The 25,880-nt window shown below is 40.1% G+C and overlaps 1 protein-coding gene across 23 annotated transcripts in view; it reads left to right on the plus strand.

The window, feature by feature from the left end:
* The first annotated feature begins 441 nt into the window (after positions 1 to 441).
* Positions 442 to 25,880, plus strand: part of ROBO2 (roundabout guidance receptor 2) — a 799,183-nt gene continuing 773,744 nt past the window's right edge. For all 23 annotated transcript variants that reach the window (XM_083498493.1, XM_083498498.1, XM_083498494.1 and 20 more), the window contains exon 1: positions 442 to 583. In XM_083498493.1, the coding sequence (XP_083354619.1) occupies positions 457 to 583 (127 nt within the window). In that variant the 5' untranslated portion in view covers positions 442 to 456. The remainder of the gene's footprint in view (positions 584 to 25,880) is intronic.

A 25,880-nucleotide genomic window follows, 5' to 3' on the forward strand; every position in this document is an offset into this window, starting at 1 on the left:
TGTCAGTACAACTGCTTCTCATCTGTTCTCTCTCTCTCTTTTTTCTTTCTCTCACCCCCCACAATCCTGACATCTTTTCTCTGTTCTGCTGGACACAGGCATTACTGTTTTTATCATTTTCAATCACGCTCACACTGAAAGCTGACGAATATATTCCCACTGAAGCCAAAGTGAGGAGCACGAAATTCTTTTATAGCTCCTATAGTAGCAGCAGCAACAGCAGCAGCAGCAGCAGCACTAGCTGCATGTTGTGTGTGGGAAAAGCTGGATCACAGAGAGATGTGGCGTTCCTCAGGGCTACTTCACTAGATATTACTTCAGAATGGCAAAACCGCTCCGTGTACTGATTTTTCAATGATTAATGACTCCTTTCCAAGCAAAGACTGAATGGAGAAAGTGAGGGGAAAGATGTAAGGGGTGGGGGGAGAGAAGACCTGTGGAAAATAACTTGCGGAAATGTTATCATCAGAGAGACAGAGGGAAATTACAATGCTCGAACTTCTTTTTATTTTGATGCTGCTCTTCTCTGGACCAACTCTAAGCAAGCTAAGTAGGACTAAATCAGGCAAGCACTGGAAGGGTGGTAAGTGATAAAAGTTTTATAAGGAATGTCAATCGGAAACCCTGAAAAGCAAACAGGGCTCATATTTGATTTCTTGGTAATAAATATAATTTTTTGAAATGGTTGAGGTTTTAATTAGTGTCTAGATTTCAGATAAATTCTGAATGGAATATAGAATTGAATCTAATGTGTTGCTTGTACATTTTTCTGTGTAAAGCCTTTCCTTCCAAAAGGGAAGTATTGACTTAAATAAGCATGAATGCATAAGAGATCTTGGCATATCTGGATAAAGCTTTTGCCATGTACATATTCTAAACAGGTGATTTAGAAATTGGTGTACTTGTGATTGTGAAAGCATTGTTTGCTTGTTTCAGAATGGATATGGGAGAGGGGGAAGGGAGAGGGGGCACAGATGCTTGTGTCTATGTTGCCTGTAAAGGCACTGTAGGCTCCCGAGATTGACCTGTTTTATATATATATATAGGTACTTTATTCTGTTCAATGTACACATTATTAGTACACATTATGAAATTGTTGGGCAGACATTTTTCAGAACATGACTGTTACGGAAATGCAGTGCCAGCATCACTAATGGACTGGCTGACTGTATCAGTGTTGATGTGTTAATAATGAATAATTGCATTAACTTTATTGAATTTATTTTATTGTGCTAAGAAAAAAAAACCTTTTACGGCTTTTGAAGGCTGCAATCTATTTCTTTCCATGCTCATAAACTCAGGAGGATATGTATGCTACTTGTGCTGTTACAGTTCACTAAATATTAATTTTGCTAAAGTTTGCTTTGTTTTGCTTCTGGAAAGTAATAAATTGATATCTATGGGAAAACATGGGATAAAAATAGTTGATGGTCAAATAGTAAATGAATATCAATGATTGGGGGGGAGTGGTTGTAGCAGATGCTAGACAGTATTCGTCTTCTCTTTCACCCCAGATGTTTCTTGATATTGTTGATTGGGAGCACCCCAGGACTTGTGCACCTCTCCAGTTGATCACTGCTTCAATAGCATTTTCTGGTTTTTTTATACTGTCAGTGTTGTGATCTGAGGTTAAAGAGTAACATCAACATTAAGAAGAAGTTTTAATAATTCATCACAACATCTCAGCAGGAGACTCTCATCCCCCCCCCCATCTCTCATTGCATGAAAGACTTTACAAACCATCCACGTGCTGTATCTTCAAGGGAAAAGTTCCAGCAGGAAATTAGCCTGAAATGTGTAAAGCACAAGGTAGCCAACAGATTATGAATCTGTCTTCTTTTGCTTTTGCTTTATTTCAGTGAAAGTTGTGGCAGGTGAACATGACTGGCTTGCTTATGACATGTTTTATTTTTCTTCTTATGTGTACTTGATACCCGTGCAGAAGAACTTGCTGTACTTCCTGCCTGCCAGTGTCAATGGAGGCAGGGAATGTGGTTCATGAAATGCAGATGGTGTGAAGCTGAGTTGTGACAAAGGCCTACAGTGAATTTGCAAACTAATCATGTTAGCTTAATAGAGAAGATCCCTGCCTTCTCTGGTAGCTATAGGTTTCTCCACACAGGCACATCATCACATCACCTCCACTACATGAAACAGACTTTCTCTCATGGTCACTCAATAATGATATGGTTGATAAATGAGCAGAAATGCCTAAGCTGCCCCTTGATGGTTGTGGCAAGGTGGAAAGCAGAGTGCACATCCCTGCTTGGTTTATAAAAGCTTGTGTCCTTATTAGTTGTTTCTTGATTGTGTGCAAAAGGTCAATTGACTGTTTTGCTGTGAATAAAGTTTCCACAAGCCACCACTCAAGGCATATTGTGGATGTTTCTGGCAATGTCTGACAATGGCAAGTTAGGCACTGGATAAATGCCTTGTATCTCATTAGTAGGAGAAGCTGAGATGAGCATAGGGAAATAAGAGGCTGCCATAAGCAGAGTACTTGTGGATGAACGGATCCTTAGGTATGAAACTGACGTGCTTTGCTTTGGCTATACAAATATTTGGTAACAAGCATGTACTGTACAGTTTTCAGAAGTTATATGGACCCTATACAGAGGGAATGCAATGACGGAACAGATTACATTAGATTCATTAGACAGGATAGAGAAGAGGGAAGAATATTCAAAACTGACATGTCCGTTTGGGAAATATATTTCTCTATATTCTCCCCCACTTCCACTTTGGCTCTAGAAATCTGGAAAAACCATGAGCACATGGGTTTTGTAAACATTTGTACTTGCACAAACATGTTCAGATACTGAAAGTTCCACAGGTGACAAAGAACCTGTCAGGCTTTATCTTTGTTGGCTCACATCTTATCTGTGGTTTTGTTGTTGGTTCTCTATCTCCCAACAAGGTACTGATTTTTCCAGTAGTATCAGGGGACAACATGTTTACTACTCATAGTTTGTTTCTTGTTCTGAATACATGGTAAGTACCAACTGTTCTGAATGCTCAACATTTTGTTGTCAGTTACTGTTGTTGAAAGAGGTGCCTTAGTTCTTCTAATAGTTCTTTCCCGCAGCTAGTACCGAGAAGAATTACACTTGCACAAAACAATATAGGTATGATAAAATATTGTTTTATTTGAAGTCTGGCTTGATGAATAAAGATTTGCCAGCAGCATAAGTAAGAGCTGCTGCAGCATGTGTTTCCTCCACATCTTTCCAGTAATGTTAGAAGGTCCAGGGCACATGGGAACAGACCATAAAAGGTTTCCTTCACACATAATTATTGTCCTATATTGTAGGATAAGGACGCGGGTGGCACTGTGGTCTAAACCAGTGTTTCCCAAACGTTTTTGGGCAACGGCACACCTGTTTACTGAAAAAAAATCTCGCGGCACACCACCATTAAAGCCCCGCCCTGTGACGTCAGCGCGCAGCGTCACGCCGGGAGGGACGCACAAAAGTGAAAGTTTTTTCCCTCGGCAGCTCCTCTCAGCTGCGCTCAATCCGCCTCGGAGCGCAGGAGCGCTGCCTCTCTCTGGCTCTCCCTCCGCGCAGGCTGAGGGAGGGAGGGAGGGGCGCGTGTGACCCGTCTCTGCTGGGAGACCAAACCCAGCGAGGCAGAGTCGCGCGGAGGCGCCCAGGCAGCGCTGCCGGCTGCGAGGAGGAGCGCCAGGCAGCAGCAGGAGGCGCGGCCTCTCCTCGCCGCCGCCGCCCCGCCTCTCGCCGCCCGACTCGCCCGCCTCCCTGCTAAAAAATAACAAATCATGCACGTGAGATATTTTCCTTTAATACTGGGCGGGAACTGCCTTTGCCATGCAAAAAGGGGAGGGGAGAGAGACTTGCATGCTGGACAGCAATAATCCCGCAAGCGTTCAACCAAGAGGAAACCGTAGCTCCTTCCTTTAGGTAACGGAAGTATGCGACATAAATAAAATTGCCCCTCCTCTTCCTCTACCTGTCCCCCACCCCCTGCCAAAAAGTCCTTTGAATCGGAAAGAGGAGTTAGGCGGCTCGTGCAACTAAATCCCCGCCCGACTCGCCCGACTCCCTCCAGGCATCTCGCGGCACACGAGGCAACGTCTCACGGCACACTCGTGTGCCGCGGAACACCGGTTGGGAAACACTGGTCTAAACTACTGAGCCTCTTGGGCTTGCTGATCAGAAGGTCAGCAGTTCAAATCCCCGTGATAGGGTGAGCTCCCATTGCTAGGTCCCTGCTCCTGCCAAACTAGCAGTTCGAAAGCACGCCCAAAAGTGCAAGTAGATAAATAGGTACTGCTCTGGTGGGAAGGTAAATGGCATTTCTGTGCGCTGCTCTGGTTTTGGTGTTCCATTGCGCCAGAAGCGGCTTAGTCATGCTGGCCACATGACCTGGAAAAACTGTCTGCGGACAAAGGCCAGCTCCCTCGGCCTGTAAAGCAAGATAAGCGCCACCACTCCAGAGTCATCTGTGACTGAACTTAACTGTCAGGAGTCCTTTACCTTTACCTTTATTGTAGGATAGGGAGTTCTGGCACTGAAAAGAGCCACAGGTGCTGCCAAATCACCTGGCTTCTAAGGTACTTTGGACCCTAAACAACATGGGCCCAAAGGCTTGTATTCAATGCAGCACTAAGTAACCATCCCATTAGTGCAAGGATTTTCACTTGTCAGCAGGACTTCCCCCACTCTCCTCTTTCTGTGCTTCCCCAAATCTGGGAGTTCTTACAACCCCATGGAGCAGATTTGGGGACATAGATGTGCATAGCACACTTCCTCAGGGTGTGAAGCCAGGGAATTTGTCTTTGTGGAAGAGGAGATGACAGTGCTCAGGGGAAATTACCTTGGCCCCACTTGGAGGGTTCATGCTGTTGCCTGAGGTTTTGCAACAATGCAGGGCCCCCACAAAAGGTGGCAAGCAGTAGGCTCTTTGCAAACAAACTAAAACACACTCCCACCATTGCAGGAACATCTATCCCATCCTCCTACAGCCTCTTCACTGTGCTAGCACTCATGGCTTGAAGGGAGGTGGGCACCATAACCTGCTTGAACTTGTGGGACACATCTCATTGGAAGACACAGAGAAGCAACCTGGTTGCCATGGTGTAGCTAGTACTCTACTACAGCTGAAAAAAGGTCAGGGACATTAATGTGTGTCTGGGCACACCTGGCACACCCTGTACACATGCTTATATTTGGAGAGTGCATGGGGCAAGTGTGGAGAAGGGGAAGAAGTCCATATGTGCAAGTGGAAATCATTTTCATGGTTCCCCCATGCCCCAGAGGTTCAGTTCACCTTTACCAGGGCCTGAGTCTTTAGTGTTGCAAGCCTTGTGTCTGGAAGGAAACATCCCCGCTTTCTTTTAGGTGCTTTTTAAAAACAAAAACCATACCCTAGACAGTTCAGACAGGCCTCTGTTGAACTGGATTGTTTTTGTGAACCAACCATTTTTATCAACATGTTACTAGTGCTTTTACCAATTCTGTTGTCGTTAGATTACATTTTTCTGTTGTGCACTACTTTGCTGTATTTCCTGTGAGAGCCTGGTTTATAAATATTTAAATAAATAAATAGTGCTGAAGGAGCCACACTGCAGCATCTCCCCTCTTTCTAAGATAATGTTGGAAAGGGCCTTTAAACACAATGGATATGAACTGTGATAATAAATACCTTCTACAAAATCACCAGTGTGCCTATTGTGTGACATCTTAAGAACTTGGACGTAGTAACTGTGTACTACTTTTACAAAGCAGTTGCCCTGACATTGTCTGGATGCTGCAGTTGTAAAGAATTCAAACTGTTCCTTCTTAACTTATATGTATGAATATTCAGTTATATAGGGGACATATCCAAGGATGTTGTGTATTGGCCCCAAATCTTTCCTGCTTGGCAGGGGGTTGGACTCGATGGCCCTTGTGGTCTCTTCCAACTCTATGATTCTATGATTCTATGATCTTTTTTCTTAGTGCCCTGGGTGTTTCTGGGTAGGTAGTGAACTCAAGGGAAATAGAACTGTGACGTGCTTTTGGATTCCAGGTAGGCTATTCACTTAGAAAAATTGATTGATTGATTATTTATTATTTTATTTAGAGGTCACTTGGAAAGTAATAAATGGGGGCAATTAAAGAGAAAAGTGAATTTATTTGGAACAGGATCTCTTGGGAAATTGATTGAGATAAATGAAGTGAAAAGCATTTAGGGTGATCTAGAATGGAGGGCAAATTAATTCAGGGCTTGTGCCCTGCATCTTTTAAGTACACTGCTAGGTATATCTGATCTTGAGATTCATCATAATAATCTATGGAAATCACATCTACTTCTTTCATATTGTCAAATCTTTTCTCAGTATGCACATAAAGATTTGATGTGGGTTGGAAATGGATACAGTGGATTTACATGTATATAAAGAGAAGATGTGAAAGCCAAATTGGCCAAATGCCATGAGAAAATTGGGCATCCATTGACAACTAGTAGGCCATTGAGAATATCAGGTAGGCATAACTGAGGAAGTTGGGAAAGTGCTAGTCTTTACTTTTGTTCAGCATACACAATTAATAATTTGTTAGAGGGAAAACTGAAGTTGTTCCTGCTGGCTCCACCCTCAGCCTCCACATAGGTATATTGTGTAGGCTTCCTATACATGAAATACTATACTATACAAATACTATTGCTAAAGAACCTATGTATGCAAAGGCCACAATGCTATTCATCAGAATTGATGTGTAGTTAGCATGACTTACCGTATTTTAAAGAGAAAGCTTTATATCAGGAAGCATCATTATTATTTATCAGAGAAAATCATACCTGCTACTGGTTTATCACCAGATAGTTATCCATAATATATCTGCAGTAAAAAAAACCTTGGGCCACAGTTTTTGGTACATGTGTGAGTTAAAGGAGCACCATTTGTCCAAGTTGCAATATCTGTGTAAAGTTTATACAGCAACCAATGGGCAAACTGCTTTTCCAGTTAACAGTGCTTACATTTTTACTCTTTTCTTGGCTCCTTTTAGTACGACTCCTCCAGATGGAACCCAACCTCTTCTATACCAAAGTATATCTAGGATTGTGTGGCCTTGATTCCCATTTTTTGATCCTGTCCATTCTTTCCATTGCTTTTTCTTTCTGAGTATAGAATGTTGCCCTTTGCAATGCAGTACCATTCATAGGTCCCAGTGTCTGTTGTCCATTATCTTATTTGCAATGCCACCTTCCATTGAATTCCTCTTTGTATTTGCTTGCAGTGGTTGCTGTTAGAAAAACCCACACATCCCCAAAAATTACTTGTCAGAAAGTAGATTTGTAATTCTGAAGAGAAGATTCTTAAATTAGAAGCTGAGCAAATTCATTATGGGAAAATAGATGTGAGGAAAGAAGCTTTGGAACAGTTGTGAAGTATTGTCAACATTAGAGAATCAGCAGGCAAAACCAAAGTTTCTTAATTAGCACTACAAATAGAATCAACCCATGGAAATTGCCTGTTAAATGTTCTAAGAGATCAGATATTCAGAGATATTAAAATGCTGGCTCTTTTTTGGGGAGGGGGATCTGGTTTTCGTTTTGATTTTACGTAAGTGATTTTTAATGTGAACCGCCCTGAGACCTTCAGATATAGGGCGATATAGAAATAAAATAAATAAATAAATAATCAGAATATTCCAAATGATGAACTACCCCACATGCATATTGAGGTGCCTAAGAAAGCTATGTGGATATTTTGGCTTTCCCCATTTTAGTAATTTTTTAAAAGGCAGTTACATTAACTTCTAAATACCCTTGATTTTAGACTCTTAACAACTCAAAGAATTTTCTGATAAATACTCAAGGACCACATTATAGCTTTTAAAAGCCATTTGTAAACACCTCTAGGAATTCTTCGGAAGAAGGGAGTGAAACTTTGGTTTCATGGTTTAATCTTTAAAACCGTTTTTTTTTTAAAAGAGAAACAAATCATAAGTAATGCTAACCTTTTTGTTATTCCATCATTACTCTTCTGAATGCCATGCAAATCTTTTTACCCACAAGCCCATTATAAAATGCTTTTTATAAGTATTATGCATCTTTCAGACAGTTTCTGTAGATCAGGTGTGGGGAAGTTTGGTCCTCCAAATCCTTCATGAACTACAGCTACTGCCAGTCCCAGGAAGCATGGCCCAGATTATGGGATATGTAGCTCAGCAACATCTGGAAGGCCAAAGGTTTCCACACTTGCTATAGAGGTACTTTGTATGAGCTGTCTGGAAAAGAACCTGATGTTGGGAAAGATTGAGGGCACAAGGAGAAGGGGACGACAGAGGACGAAATTGTGTTGTTCTCACTAAATCCATAGCAGAGGAGCTGCCAAAGTAATGACTCAAGAAACGTCTAAATCAGGCATGGGCAAACTTGGCCCTCCAGCTGTTTTGGGACTGCAATTCCCATCATCCCTAGCTAACAGAACCAGTGGTCAGGGATGATGGGAATTGTAGTCCCAAAACAGCTGGAGGGCCAAGTTTGCCCATGTCTGGTCTAAATAAAGAAACAATGGGAAGATCTGGGAGACACTATTCCTAGTTCGAGATAAAGTCTTTAAAATTTGCTAGAATACAGCATTAGACTACAAGCAAATTCTGATGGATTCCACCTCCCCCATAAACCTGTAAAATAAATCTCAAGCCATGGGAATCACATTTTACAACTTTTACAAGTTTAGGCTCTGCTATGCAAACGTGCAGGCAAAAGTATTCTGACATTTTTTGAAGGCATTTGGACTATATTTGGCATCATGGTGGAAAATGAGTGTTTGGTGAATAAAAGTGTGCTGAATGGTCTGGGCGCAGAATGCCTGAAAGGAGAAACTAGGATGTTACTGGTAGCATTCAGATTCCATGGTTCTGCTCCTCCAAACTAGAAACTAGTTGTGTGTTTATATCCTCCTTACTAACTAATGCTGCCTAATAAATGACTTCCTGGGTTAATCAAACCATAGTTTGTCATTCTGTGGTTTCAGCAAGCCCTCACACCCCAGATAGCAACCTCAGTTTGATCCTGGTAAGTTTTCCAGCTTTTATTTGCTCGTTCAAACCATATCTTGCCAGTTAAGACAGACTATAGTTGGATTATGTTAGCAAGTTTTTACTAAGCCACACATGAGGAGAGATTGCTTGGCTCATTTCCAAAATATGTCTGAATGTAGCCACTATGTTAAAATGGAAAAAGATGTATATGTTGCATATGCTTTCAGCCATGCAAAATACAGTGGTTTATGTTGAATCTGTGCTAGGTTTTAGCAGAGAATATTTTGTGAAGAATGATATGATTTGCAAAATAAAAGAGTAATCTTTACTATGCCTATGTCATTTAGCATATGAATTTACAACACTGAATTTGGGGGGGGGCGGGGGGAGAGATGTGGGATTTTTTTTATTTTTACTGTGAAACATTTAAAGTAACATGCTAGCAAAAAGCAGCTCTGTGGCTTTTCAATATGTGGTAATAGATTGTCTGTGGTAGGGAAAGCTCAGACATCCCAAATCAGCTGACTTCACTGTGGTAATGAATATTTGTGCAAAGCCACCTTACTCTGAAGACTTATTTGAGGTCTGAATGCTTGAGACACAGAGTTACTGCCACTTTGATTGCTTTTATGTAGAAATTAATTTGCTAAGCATGTCTCAAAATCAGGTTATTCTAATTGGCTAAATTTTCTTTTTAAAGATTTCTTTTATTATAGTTCTGTGTTTGAATATGCTTCCTTTTCTGATTGTTTGATTAAATTCTGAATCCTTTTCTATGTACACTTGAGGAAGATGTGACCAAGAGGCTAATTCTTCCTGCTTAATGGTAATGAGCTTTGACCCTATAAGCTTTGAATTCAGAATTATAATTTGGAAAGTTATGGTGTGTGTTTGCAGAAACTTTAGTAAATATGCTGTGTGCAAGAGCCTCAAAAGCTCAACGTGCAAGTAATCAAGATTTTTGACGGTTTATACATGAGTTTTTGTTCAGAGTAATCTGGAAGTGTAAATGATTTCACAATATGGAATGCATATGATTCACTAATTAGGAAGGTTTGTAGGACCTGGATTTGTATCAAGTAGGGTTTCTGATGGCTAGCTTTAAATTGGAGCATTTGGCTGAACTTCCAGGCTTCTTCTTTTTCAATCTTGGCTTCAGTGGTTGCCAGTTGACAATGGGATTCAGTGTCGTATTTGTGAGAATTTAAATGTACTAACACATGAAAGCAAAGAGTGGTTCTCCTCATAACAGTGGTGATTTTTGTAGAAAGTGAATGTTACACAGCAGAAGAGGACAAATGAACTTTGTCTTTCTGGAACTAACAGGACGCTTGTCTGTTCACTTTATAATCCATTCTATCCTGTCAGCATATCCTTATGCATGCATTTAAAGCCCCACACAATTATAACAATGTGAGGTTTGAGTAGAAATATGGTAGCTGCCTTCTCTGTCACATCCCCATCGCCTATCTCCACTGCCCTTCACTTGTTGGAAGGCAAAGGTCTGCAGCAGGAGGCCTGCTTTACTCAGGTCCCTAGCTTGTGTAAATTAGATTCCTGCAGAGACACACTGCATTTTTACTGATAGCATTAGTGTATCATCATTAACCCTCTAAACATGCTAGTTAAAACACCAGACCTGCTCTGTAAGAGCTATTCCATTCAGGGGGAACTCCTCACAAGTACACTAATTTGTTCAAAACACCTTTTTAAGTGTGACTATTTCTGCATGATAAAAAATGGCTGAGTTCTGGTTCCACCAGCTTCTGCTTCATTTTCTTGACCATCCATGCTTTAAGGACAAAGATAAATACATTTGAGTAATATGAAACTAAGGGTTTATAAAGGGTTTATAAAGGCTCCTTAGATTGAATAAGGGACTTAATGAAAGGCAGATAAGGGGTTGTTGTTATTTGGGGGGGGGTTGTTTGGTGGGGGTTGTTGTGCGTGCATGTGCTGCGATAGAGCGCTCCTGTGCATGCACGAAGTATGCAGATCGCTCCTGCATGCTTCTGGATTTGCCACGTTCGTAACCAGAAAAAACGCAACATGAAGCAAACGCAACTCAAGGTATGACTGTATAAGACAGCAAGGGTGAGTTTATGGTAAATCCCGGCACCTCTTTTTTTCTAGAAAAATAGCACTGCTCTCTCCTGTATTTTTATGGGCAGAATCCAAAATAAAAATTACATTCTCTCATTGGTTTCAGTGGGCAAGGTTTAAGCATGTTTAATTCTCCTGTTAAAATCAATTAAGCTATCATCCTGGCTCTACAGGAGCCAAAGCACAAACCAAAGAATCACAGATTAATAGAATTGTAGACTTGGAAGGTATCCCAAGAGTCATCTAGTCCAAGCCCTTGCCATGCCACTGTTGAGCAGCTCTTAGATCAAGTCAATTTGGGTGTGTTTTCATTTCACAAAAGGGGAGGGTCGGTTCCTGCTTCAGTTTTTTGTACACCTCTACAGAAACTGAGCAAGAAGTATCTTCCTTCATTCTATAACTTTATCAAGAAGTAGAAAATCTGTTCTTAAAAATAAAAAAATTAACATGTAATTTTGCCACAACAGTGAATCTTTCTGGGTAGGGTCTGCCAACACTATGAGCAACTCAACTTTTAAACTCCCCTAGCATTACTGTGTGGAGCTGCAGTCTGTTGTACAAAGGATGCAATATTGTATCAACCAGTCTCAGCACACCTCTTTCTGTGCCCCAGTTAGCAGGTTTTCACCACACCAGTAGAGACATCTTCAGCCTGAGGCAGAGCAGATGCCTCATAGCATCCACGAAGGAACCACTCTTCCTCTCCTCATTTCCCATGCATCAACTTCTTGCTGCTTTAAACAGCGGACACTCCTAGGCCCTTCTAGGCCATCTTGCCCCCACTATGTCTTGCTGTGACAAACGTAAGGTTCTTCCTCAAAGTTAGGCACTGAGGGAGAGATGGCTCCAGAGAGTGTTGTTGCTGCTGCTGCTTTAAAGTTTCAAATTGCTTTAAAGTAGCAAATGTTCACACCTTAAACAGTAACACTTTTGTGCCACATCACCCAAAATACCTCACTGAGTCTGAAGACCCTGTTGACTCCAAGGGACCTCAGGAGGAGTTGTGGCAAAGTGGTGACATCACTCGTAGGGTTGTGTGCAATGGGATAATGATGCTGACAGCAAAAGGCAGCAGCCACAGAGCAAGTGGAATAGTAGCAGGCAGGCCTCCATTTGGCTGGGGCAGGACACCAATCTACTTCCCCTTCTTAACTGCAGTCAGAGAGGCAATAGCTCACCTTGGTGAACTGGAAATTCAGCCCAGGCCAAGTACTTCCCACACTCCAGTTGTCTAAGTCCCTAGATCTTAGGGATTTTATTTTATTTTTTTCAACCCAACGGTTCTCAAATGCATTTCCACCTTAAGCCATCCTTCTGAGCACTCTGCAAGCTTGGAGGGGGATTTGTGCTGAACCCCAGATACTTTGGGGTGGATCCAACAGACACTTCTTTTAAAGGAAGGATTCTTCATTTGATGGAGAAAGTATTTTTCTACTGGATGAAGTTAAGTTTTGTTCCAATACATTCTCTGAGTGCAGATTATTATCTATAGTTACTCTTATGATGTAAAGACCAATGATACACCATATAGACTATCCCCTTGCCTGGCAGGCACCACTTGGGAAGTACTATGGATCACATCCTCAAAGCTGAAAGGCCAGCAGTGGTATGTTAACCATGATTCAATAACTGTCCTTTGTGCAATCCAACAACATGCTGACAATTGCTTTTAATTTGCACCACTAGTGGAATTCTTGGCTGTGGGGGTTAGAGCACTCTCCAGGTGATAGAAAAAGTGTGCTGAATTAACCTTCATATAGATTCCATAAAGAGTCCATTTGAAGAACTATACTACCATGGTGCTTTTGATGGCAGGTAAAATGTTATTCTCCACTGCCATTGTTTGTACTCAGTGATATTTAGTGGAATTGTTCCTGTTGCAAAATGCCTTATTGCATCTCAGTTCCACTCATCTAAAAGAATATCTGTTGGTATCTTTCTGCAGTTTCAGTGGAAAACATTTTGTAGTGGCTTTTCTTTTCTTTTCCTTTCCTTTCCTAAAAAAGCATTTTGACTGATTTTGCTTCAAATGGGCCACAAACCATTCCATTCCAAACTGGAGAGAGGCAACTGCCTTCTGGGCCAGCATTGTCCAGGCTCAGCTAGGTTGAGGGAAAGCCCCAGGTGAGCTGGGCCAACCGAATATCTGCCTCAAACTCACTTTGTCTCAGCAGGTCTTGGATCTGGATTGTGCCTTTCTGAAGGGGAAAAATATTGGTTAAAGCCTGGTTAAATAATTTCAAACTTTATTTATTTTGTACACAAAATTCAATGTACATTAAATGGGTGTACATAGTAAAATCAACATAATAGAATGACAGGTAAAAACATAAAAATACAAACATCAGAAAAGCATAGAACTGTGCCACTATTTATTTATTTATTTATAAATGAATAAATAAATTTCTGTACCTGCAAACCAAGGTATTTGATTCTGCCAAACTTGCCAGTATTAGGTAAATAGTATGGTTCCCGCTCAGCAGCAGACATTCCTGTGTAATTCAGACGTTTGGGCTTCTAGCCTGACTTTAATACTACAGCAACTTTGAATAAGTTGAATGGACTAGTTCTCGGTGAATTAGTTATTGGTATTGAGCAAGTTGTGGAGATGTTTTTAAACAGGATAGCGTATTGAACTTAGTTGGTGTCTAAGGTGCTACTGGACAAAATTTTTATTTTTATTTATTTATTGGGACTGCGTCAGACCAACACGGCTTCCTACCTGAATCTAGAGCCAGTTCCTGTCTTTCTTGTCTTCTTAGTCCCACAGTATTAAGTGGTTTAAAATTATTTTTATTTCCAATTCCATTGAAATTATCCTAAGAAGTTCCATAACCTTTCATTTTATCATTACTATTGTTTAATAGCAATATAAAACCACTGGAGGCGATTGTCCTGTGATTAGCAGTATTAAAATATGCTGAATAACACCATACAGTACTCTGGTCTAGAAGTAATGCTTTGGGAGGCTGAATTGGGGTTTGTATTTGACTAAATGAGAGCCACAGTGAATCTAAACAATATAAGATGGAGGTTGTGGCTCATGTAACTGAGAGAGGATTTCCTTCCTAGAGATAAGTCGTAGCCTTTTGAAATAACATAAGCAAAAGGAAATGGATTATTGATTCAGTCTAAAATTAAGAGTGAAGGAGGAGTCTTTCTGCCTTTAGAATACCAAAGAATGTGATATGTTTTCTCTGTATCATATTTAGTGCTTGTATCCAGTTTATAAATTCACTTTTACAGCCAACACTGAATTGTCTCCCTTGGAAATGCTTACCTGTACTATAAAAAGCAAGGCTCTTGCAGAATAAGCTACATGCACTGCGAATATGGGATAATATCATGTATTATTCATGCAGATTTACAGTATCTGTATTACTCTTTCCCATCCCTTTCCCAAACAATGAACACAGTAATTCCACTTTGCTCGTAATGTAATATACAAAGTTGTTTTTGTTTTAAAGTGTGTTGTAAAAGTCAATTTTCTCAACATGCTTTGCTCCATCTGCAAAATCAAAAAAATATGATTGTATTTTTTCAAGAGCAATTTTAGTGATAAGTTAAATTTACAACATCCATACATGAATGTACAAAGCAGAAAGATAGGTTTGACATATCTTTTGGTTTAGAATGTGAGTTGGGGGGGGGGAGGATTTAGAGACCTACTTTATGACAAGACCTGGATGTCGGGTCTTGATGCAAGTGGGCTTGATGCAAGACCCATGCACTCTGCCAGGCTGCTCCTTCTGAACATCATTGGTTAGCTCCAATCACCCAAAGCTATTCTTAGCTGCTTTGCCATGGAAATCCACCTATCAGCTATAATAGCTTATAGAACCTCCATGCTCAGAGTCCGTATAACTCTACTGGGAGCAAGCAGAAGAATAATATGGTTGTCTACATGCTGTGCTGGGTTGGCTGCTGTTGGAAAGAGAAGGTTTAGATTAGACAGAGTGCCTTAAGAAAAAAACCACAAATTGAATGCAGTGTAGGGGATGAGTATGAGCTCCAAACACCGAGCCACGCCTTTAATTTAACATTTGTTCCTGCAAAATGTATTTAAGGAAGTCAAATTAGTGAGGCCTCTGAGATCAGTGCTTTGTCAAAGTCCCTTGTCCAAGGTGACAAACAGAATACAAGGCAGAGGAAGGGCCAGGTATACCAGATGCAGGATACCTTTAATGTTTGGTTTTGGTTTTTTTGCCAGCTTCAAAAAGCATCTGGCTCATCACTGTTGGCAATATAATGATGGGCTAGATCCAGCCACCCATATTGATGAGCTAATCTACTAGAACTTCCACTACTGGCTACTACCCTTGCTGCACAAATAAGAAGAGTTCATATTTCTCTGCTATGCTCCAGTGCTGTATTGAGGGACAGGCAGAGATAGACTCTGGGGATCCTTGGCACACATGCAGCAGTATACTGTGCTGGACCTTTAGAACCCCCTTCTGTGTCCCCCCTCTCAAATTCAAAAGAATATAATAGTCGTGTTTGTTTGGACCAAATGGCTATCTAGGTCAGGATCCTGTTTCACACAGTTGCCATCCAGATGCCTATGGGAAGCCAACAAGCAGGGAATGAGCCATTTCCCATTGTTCCACATACAAGTTTGCAAGTGTGTAAGACTTCATCAGTGGGGATTCCAACCTGGGAAGTCTAACTGCTATTTACACTCACTAAATTAAACTTGCAATTAGACTTCATTATGGTCCTTGCAGATTAGCTTGGGGAGCTGTGTATGAGATGGAAAGATTGATCATGTGTTTATGCTTCTGCAGCTCAACTTACATATGACACTCACCAGCCAAACCAAAGGTACCTTTTCCCTTCAAGGAGTGCAAAGTATTCCTATTCAGAAGAATTCATAGGCTTATTAGCAACAATGGTCAGATACAGAGCTGATTTATGTACTATTGAAGTACCACAGGTGCTGATCCACATAGTTCTGCCCACATGGCTAGAGCAGATTATGTGGTTGCAAACCATGCTAGAGAAAAAAGGATTTATATTATATATTTCTTATCCTGCTATACACTCTTCCATCATGGGAAATAGATGTGGTCATTACCCAGTGTGGAAGAAGACCAATTATGGAGGTGGCACGAATAATACCACTATAGCTAACATGTTAAATGGTATCCCACTTTCAAAACATTTGACAGAGTAGAAACTTTGAACATAGGAGCCTATATACTGAGTAGCATATGGAACCATACCTACTGCATGGGCTAAATTCAGAAATAATGCTTTCCTAGAATTGAATATATCTAATCACGTCTGTCTTTCTGTCAGGACGATGATGCTAAAATGGTCTTAAAACAACATCCCCTCACTTTGCATTAAAGCTCTGAGACCAGCACTCAGCTCTGTGCATTTTGAACTCTGTGCAATAAAAGTTTTAAGAGATAAGAAGCTTTTTCTATTTCAGGGTTGCCATTAGTCTGAATAATGCATAAACAAGGGGAAAGGTTTGAAGTACTACTGAGGATCACAGTATAGCTTCAATTAAATTATACATCATTATCACAGCTGCCAAGACTGATGTGGGATTTTGGCCTCGTATATCACTAAATGTTCTATGTAGCTGTCTTGTCTAATTCTTTATTTCAAAGCAACCAACAACTCTCTTAGCAAAAGGGGGGAAATGAAGTTAAAAACCCAGTTTCAGAAACATGCAGGACATGGCATGGTTAATTATGATGGTATTTTGATGTGTCAACAATCAAGCACTAAGCGGGGGAAAGTTCAACCCTCTAGCATCAAAATAAAACACAAGGGAGAAATCAAACACTACTGAGTCGTGACATATTAGTTCTTGATTAAACAAAACACTGCATGCTGTCTCAGTCAGTGGAGCACTATGCTTTATATCAGATAAGCAAGCCCTTTGTTAAACTCATGGTTATTATTCCATAATGTGCATTTTTCAAACTGCTCCTGCTTTGTCCAACACCATCCAGAACTACAAATTCAAGTGTTTATGATTAGTTGATAAAAATTAGATAGGAGGAATTGTTCATGATAAAATGGACAAATTGTTTGCCATGAGTGGAAACCATATTTTTTGTACCATCTATGCAATCCTGTTGATGGTATCATATGAATTGGTTATGCATTATAGCGTGATGCTGTATTATTCATACATCATTAATAGGTTTAATAAAGGCGGTGGGTGGCACTGTGGTCTAAACCACTGAGCCTCTTGCTTGCTGATTGGAAGGTCAGCGGTTCAAATCCGCATGACGGGGTGAGCTCCCTTTGCTCTGTCTCAGCTTCTGCCAACCTAGCAGTTCTAAAGCACGCCAGTGCAAGTAGATAAATAGGTACTACTGTGGCAGGAAGGTAAACAGTGTTTCCATGCACTCTGGCTTCTGTCATGGTCCTCCGTGCGCCAGAAGCAGTTTAGTCATGCTGGCCACATGACCCAGAAAGCTGTCTATGGACAAATGCCGGCTCCCGCAGCCTGAAAAATGAGATGAGCACAACACCCAATAGTTGCTTTTGACTGGATTTAACTGCCCAGAGGTCCTTTACCTTTATCAAATAGGTTTAATATTGCTAATTTTGGTGTCAGTTCTGAGGCTTAAAGTATTGAAATCTGATAATACTTTGAGCACAGGATTGGGACTATGTAGTGCATACCTCCCCCCCCCCACACTTTGTGTACAACAGTGGTGGAAAGACTTCAGGCTTAGGGGATCTGTTTTGTTTTTCAGTAGAACCACAAGGTTTTACTGAATCAAAAAATTTTGATCCCAGGAATTTGGTTTGAATAACAGAAATGAACAGAATTTTCAGTCCTTCCATAAAAAAATTACTCCTGGTTGCCTCAAGATTTATTCAATTCAGCCATATGATTTGGAAGAGAGCCATTTTGTTGGTGCTGTTGTTAAACAACTGGGAGTCAGAAATTCTTACCAATCTACTGCAAATCACAGAGATCTACCTTCTGCCCACCGTGGTGTATAGGATTCTGTGTTTATGTGTGATTGCAAGTGTCTAATTTCCATGACTCAGGAGAACATGAGGACATGTACAGGTACATGGTCTCACATAATATGATGATCATAACAAGAAAAGGCCATAGCTCAGTGATGCACTACATACCTTGCACACAAATGGTCCCAGGTTTTAATCTCTGGCATATCCAAGTAAGGCTGGGAAAGAATAATCTCTGAAACCCTGGAGAGCAGCTGTAGTGTAGGCAATACTGAACTAGATGGATCGATATCCTAATGTGGTATAAGGCAGCTTCCTGTAAACATACACTCAGTTTAGACATGCACGGTGGTCTATTGTTCCACCACTCATACCATAGGTGCCAACTGCCTGGGCCCTGGGGGCCTGAGCACCCACAAAATTCCCTGTGAAGGGGCCAGGCTCCCACAGATTTCAGTGCCAGTGTCATGCACACTGCATGGCACCCATGGCCCTGGACACCCACAGTCCGGGTCCAGGCTGGCACTTCTGACTCATACGGTATTGCTGTATTTCAAAATTGTGATATTACACTAATGCTTATAGATACAGTGGTACCTCGGGTTAAGAACTTAATTCATTCTGGAGGCCCGTTCTTAACCTGAAACTGTTCTTAACCTGAAGCACCACTTTAGCTAATGGGGCCTCCCGCTGCTGCTGCACCGCCGCCGTGCAATTTCTGTTCTCATCCTGAAGCAAAGTTCTTAACCCAAGGTACTATTTCTGGCTTAGCGGAGTCTGTAACCTGAAGCGTCTGTAACCTGAGGTACCACTGTAATTCTATTGCCCATATGGACTTTTAGACATAAAATGTCTTCTAAAATGTTGTACCTTCAGTGGTTAACCTTCAGTGGTTAACTAAGCTGATGCATATACTGTGTCTTAGCAATGTGCCAATATTTCATTCTTTTTAGTTTGCCTTGAGATTGCAATACTGTTTACATTTATATTCTTTGTAATTTTGCAGTACATTGGCACAGAGAACTGTTTGCTTGTATCCGAATAGTATAGCTACTTACAAGATTTGCTTATTGGTAGGTGCTCCAACTTGTCTTTTAAAACAGTAAGGAACAATGGTTTTGTTTTGTTTTTATGTCTGCCAAGACTTTATCAGAAGGATGACAGGAAAGTTGCTACCCCTTTAATGAGGTCATGGCTTTCCTGATATGAAACTTGGGAGGGAATTCCTAATCAGACAGCCTGCCAGCTGTTTCTTCTACATCTTGGTACATATCTTGGAGAAAACAACCGTTGACTTAATTTCCATATTGTTTTTGTCATATCTTTTCCTTGAGAAGTTATCATGTCAAAGTAAAAATTAGTACTGAGAAAGTAATGGCAGAATTTGTCTTTAGAAATGTATTTTACCATTTATTTTTTTATTCAGAACGATAGACTGCTTTCAACAGAAACCTCTGCATTCAGATCAGTGGCATAGTAATGCCTAAAAATATGAGAAGGATTTGATATATGAGAGAAAGAACAACAGTGTACTCAAAAGGGGTTCTGCATCCCAGCAAAAACTCTTCCGTCACTGGATTAGAGAACTTTGAGAAGTGCAGGCAAGGTGATGCGAGTGTGTCGCTAGTACTAGACTTTCACCTAAAATATATAATACAGTGAGATGAAGTTGCTGTTATTTTTAAAACCTTCTCCTGACTGGAAAGCAAACCTCCTGAACTGGGATCTGAGCTAACATTTTTCGATCCTTTGTTGTTTCAGACATAGGATCGGAGGCAGTGTTCTAACATAGCCTAGCAACTAGAGTGGACTCCCATCTAACCCATGTGGCAGGCTGGATGAAACATAGACAGTTCTCCATCCCTGCACTGGAAGCCTCTCTTTTGTTTCCAGATTAGGTTTAAAATCCACTAAAAACACTGGATGGAGAAAACCGAATGCCCTACATCTTCTGTACTTGAAAGCATGAGTTGCTGGAACCATCAGTAACTGAATTCTAAAGATCTGGACTTTTCTTAAAAGAATAGTTATCAGTAGGGCATTTTGCATGGACAGTGGGAAGGGTGGCTTAAGATCTCAAAAGCAGTCAGCAGGTTTCTACTGGGAAATTAACAGAGAGTGGTAGGTTTCTTAAACAATAATAATTTGCAGTCAGAAATTGTGACCAATATATGTATGTGCTGAGTAGGACAATTCTGAGATGCATCAAAGGCTAGAAATCACTGAAATCTAATTTTACTTGAATGGAGTTCTTAGATTCATTGAGATATTACACGTAAATGAAAATACCAAGTGTCTTTGACTTGTCAGTGAAAAAGTGCCTCGAGCTTCTTAACAAATGGAACTGTGATGTATATTTGGAAGCTTCATGACATATTAAAGTAGTTTATGAGGCACAATTTGTTTTGGTGGTCTGCACTGATTGATGGCATGCTATCTGCCATTGCTTCATCTATTGTGGAATTTCTGTAATAAATGTTGGTAGCTAGACAGTGCTAAATGTGTTCCATCTAAATCATTCGTTACTTATAACAAGTTTCAGTGTATATGAATCAAAGGTTGTTTATACTTGCCTTCAGATTAATTCATCATTTGAAGCAGCTCTATCATTTGAAATGGGATAACTGAGACACGTGTCTCTTGAGTAAGTGTCTTGAACGTCAAGGTAATATATTCTTAAAATGTTAAAAGTTCAGCAATTAAAACTTCACTTGTTTGAAATGTCCATAAAAAGCAGACAATTAATACCTCACAAATAACCATGAATAAAATCATTTTAAAGGACAAAACACCTATGAAAAGATTTTTAAAAGACCAGTTCTACAATATGCTCACTTTGAAGTAGCTTTATATAAAATATAGTCTAAAGGGAAAACATTAAAGCTGGAAGTCCTTGCAACAACACGACTCAACATGCATGCACACAAATTGTACCTTTTACAACAAGAAAATAACAGGAATACTGAACAACCAGAAATAGTTTTTTTTTAAAAAAAGACAATAATAATTGTGGCCTAATTTTGATGGTTATAGCAAGGACCTTGGCTGTATTTTTTGTTTGTTTGTTGTTATTTTAGGTTCGGAGTCTGCCATTAAAATTGAAGTGCAGAATTCATCTGAGTTCCCCATGGGCAAACTAAGTACTGGAGAGATAAACTGGGCTTTATTTTCCCGTAAAAACTGCATTATAGAAGAGCATGGGCTAATGAATACAGTAATTCAAATACAATATAAAACAACAAAAGCTTTTTAAAAGCTAACAACAGAACTAAAATGCATGATTTTAAAAACTAATACTGTATATTCATATGTTAATTAAAAGGATCTCATTAGCAAAATAATAATAATAATAATAATAATAATAATAATAATAATAATAATAATAATTTTATTATTTGTACCCTGCCGGTCTACCTGGGTTGCCCCATCCACTCTAGGTGGGTTCCAACATATATAAAAACATCATAAAACATTAAACATTACAAAACAAGCACATATATTCATCTTCACCTTCACTAGGATCTGTAGGTTGCGTTCAAACTAGAAATGGTGTGAGACTTTGATTGTGGGAGCTTGAAAGGCCAATCCCTTCTCCTTGAAAAAGACTCTCCCCATTTCACGTTGAGTTCAGCTTCCTTTGAACCTGGTAGAACTGAAAACAGGACTCTGTCCTCACCATTGCCTAACCTCCTGTCAAGGAAAAGTAAATGAATCCTAGCCATGGGAAAACATAAGTGGGTAACAGGCAGTGGGGAAATCTCACCTTAGCTGGAAATGATCAATGAAGCATCATTTCTTGCTGCATATAATGGAACTTCTAATTTTGAATGCCATTCTCAGCTGAAGAAAGACCTTGCAAGGCCTCTGCAATGTGGTAGTGAGCTCTTCCTCTCAGGGGAGCCAACTTGGGCCCCAGGTTATGGGTGCGCAGTGTGTGTGACATCATGACACCATGCATGTGCCCCAGTCTCAGAACCTGACTTCCGGTCACACCGGAAGTCGGGTTCTGAGGTCTCGCGAGACCTTGGAAATGCTGTATGAGGCCTTGCGAGACCTTGGTAGTTGTGTTGGGGTCCTTGAAGTGTGGGTACTGAGAACCCACAACAAAATTATTGTGGGTGCTCAGGTACCTAGAGCCCCCTATAGTTGGTGCCGCTGCTCCCTGCCCAAGGAGTGACTGGGCAAAGATAGTGGGGAAAACTGCTTTTCAAGCTTCCCTACCAAGTGCCCAATGATTTTCAGGATGAACTGTGGAAGGGGTGGATTCCACATCACTAATCTCCATACACTCCACAGCACTCATGCCATAACAGCTATGTAAGATCCAATTCCTGTTGCAGTGCCATGTAGCTTCAATATGTGTGCAAATACCGCATAACTGATATTCTTGCTTTTGACAAGGTGCTGATACAAGAGGGAAAAACCAAATGCTTACACATATGCTCTCTGTAGTAACACACAAACCACAACTGCACGTGATGGTGAAATCAGGAAGTGGCTGCCCCACATCTCCAGGTCTCACTCACTTGTAGCACCGCAGACAGGTTGACAGACAGGTTGGAATGCTGGGTTTGAGAGACTACTGTCTTCAAAATCCATCAGCAAAGAGTAACTATCTGTCCTTCCTTCAGCATGACCATAGCCTTATCAAGAAGGGACATAGTGACCAAATAATGAGGAAATGAGAGAAGAATAAAAAATAAATCACATTCCCTCCCTTACATATTCTGGATGCTTTAACTATGCTGCCCACTAGCCCACTAGGATGCATACAAGCCCAGTTTTTATTCCTAATTCTATTGCTTGTGGGTGGTTGCCAGCCATGAGCATATAACACGAACATTTCGCTTTCATCTCCACCTGCTGGTATGAAGGATGCTGCAAAGCAGAACATTGTATAGTCTTTGGTCACTCCTGATTTGGGCCCCGGCCACTTGTCAGTCACCCTTGGAATGAAAGAGCTAGCTAGTCCCCAGTAACAGTTGCTTTTCCCATGAGCTATGGTATTTGTGTTACTATCTCTATTCTCATCACTCTGTGCGCAATTGCACTCTGCAGATGGTTCTCCTTTGTTGGGCATTTTTCAAGCAGGTTAATAGTGCTGGTGTTTCAGTGTACAAAGCCATCCTTCTTTAGCTGACAACTTTCCTACCACTGAACATTCCACAGTATTTAGAGAGGGAAGGGGAGAAAATCTATACAAACAATGTTGGGTCTTCTATTCGGTATGCTTGACAATGATAAACTCTGTTCAAGGTGTTTTGTGAGAAAAGTACATAAGCCTGCCTTTTATCCAGTTATGCACCCATTACTGCAAGAGCAGACCGTGTTTGTTTCATGCTACATGGATTTCCCGCAGTTTGTCTATGGATACATTTGTGCTCTTGAGTTTAACGTGTATGATAACTCTAATTAAAACAAGAGCACAAAACACTAAGAGTCAAGTCAGACATTGCAACAAAGCCATAGCTACTATGCTGCCTTAACCATGGTTTGGTTTGACAGCTGATCTGAACCTCAAGTGCCACAGAAACTATTTCTGCAAATAAGACTTCCCGAAGCTAATTCCCCCAAAGGCCTGTGAAAGTTTTCCACCACCCCCTTTCTTAGTGAAGCCTGTCGTTTTTGATGATAGCCATCACAAAATTATGATTATCATCTTAATTTTTGTCCTGGAACTAACTAATTGCTTTGCATTCCCCCCTGAATTAATTAGCATTTATAATGACCCAGGGAAAAGTGGGGGTGAAGCGCTAGGAAGTGGAGTAGTTTGTTCTAGGTTAGTAAAAAAAATGAATAAAGATCTCTACTTTCAGTATAAGAAAATATTATAATTTCTGTTTCTCTGTCCATACTTTCTGTATTTCTCATTTCATTCATATAGGTAGCACCGTATCTTACTGAAGTATTATGATTATGTTTTTTAAAAACTATCTTTCACCTTGGGTTGGCCACTGTGAGAAAAGGATGTTGGAATAGAGGGCCTTTGGTCTTCTCAGGCTTTTCCTGACCCATAGAGGTAGACCTTGTTTTATGTGCTTGAGTCTTTTGAATTTCTCTTTCATCTTTTATACTGTTTTTTGGTTTTATGTTGTGTTTTTGTTTTAAGGTTTTGATGATATATTTTTTCATTTTTTTAGACTGCACACCTCTTTGAGATTTTTGAAATATCAAACAGTTTATACATGCTTGTAAACAATAAAAACATTTAAAAAGTCTAGCAAGGTTCTTTCTTATGTTCTTAAGTTTATTTTCTTTATATTTAACTTAGCTTTGTACGTTAGTGCTACTGCTGTGGTGCTGGTGATGTACTTAAACTCACTAGTAATTGTACAACAAATGATCAGGAAAGGATGCAGCACAACTACATGCATGCCAGCATAAAACCAAAATATGGCATTACTATGTACTACATCTACCAGGTCCATATAAAACATCGTTATATGAGATAGGACTAAAGGATAATCACCTACGGTATGTTCTGTATTCTTTAAAAAGAAAAGTTGCATGATTGCTACAGTTCTTTTATGAACAGGAAGGTTTAGCAGCAGAGAGTCATAAAGTTTCAGAAGCAAAAAAGGTACTTTGAAGAATTTACCACATTTGCAGATTATATAATTCTTATGGGATAAGATAGCTTTGGTCAAGTGGCATGTTGAAACTCCTTTCCCTGTTTACAGGCAGAAAAATTTGGGGGCTCATTTCGCCAATTTTTACATGGGGCAAAGGAATCCTCCCAATAGTTTCTTGGAGGTGTAACTTTGTGCTTAGGAACCAAACACTTATTTGCATTTATGCAGGTGGGAGTATTAATTATCTATGAGAATAGAGCTTTTGGCAGCTGCAAAGTAGATAGGGTATAGGCCAATGAGCTGAAATGCCGGCTTTGGAAAGGCAAGCAGAAGAGGAACAGATAATGGTCTTGTAGACAGTGTTGGTTAACTCTACCACCACCAGCCCTTAAAACTGAATTCACATACATTGTTGATAACACCGTTTGTAGAATGTTTTTTTCCTTCCCAATAATACGTGTGGAAGCTGTGGTATTATTTCTTCCCCCTCAAAATTTCAGAGCATTCATGAGTTCTAAGAGTACATAAAAATACTTAACCAATGCAATCTATTCAGTCAATAATTAGAATTGTGAAACCCTTCCCACCATTATGTACATATTTACCCTGATGAACCATTCCATTCTAAAGAGTCAATAAATCTTTTGTTCAAAATATACTCCAGTGTGTATGTGAATATAATCCACCAATTAAAAAGTCCATAAATAGGTATTTGTACAATAGATTGTAATGGCTCCAAAGGGAGTAATTTGGCTTTCAAAGTCAACTCCTGTCCGCTTGAATGAGTGTTTTAATTTCTTACATGTGCAGTCACATGCACACAAACCATATTTGAAAAGCTAAATTGGCATTACTATCAGCAAGGACATACACAGTTAGAATTGACATTTTATTAGAAGCTGTACATGATAAGGAATCCATGTTCTCATCTTGTCTCGTATATCAAAAATTATTTATTCAGGTCTTGCAAGGATAGCAAGAAGTTGGAGAAGGAAGGGCATATTTTACTGCAAAATTCAAAGTATTTCCATATTATAAAACCCATCAATTTTGGCCTAGAATTTTGTAAGCTTTCACATTAAAATTTACCTTTTTCTTCCCCAGCATTGAATGTGTGTAAAACATTATGCATCAGCTAACAAGAAGCAGATCTGACTATTTCCAGACTGTACCATGTTTACATGTGTTCATGCATAAGTCCGTTCCATCCTGTGTCTGCATCATTCCCCCTCGCCACAGATTTCCATTTAAGGTATGAATGTTACCATAAAAT

Source organism: Podarcis liolepis (genome assembly GCF_965112155.1).
Source record: "Podarcis liolepis genome assembly, chromosome: 4".
NCBI classification, from domain to species: domain Eukaryota; kingdom Metazoa; phylum Chordata; class Lepidosauria; order Squamata; family Lacertidae; genus Podarcis; species Podarcis liolepis.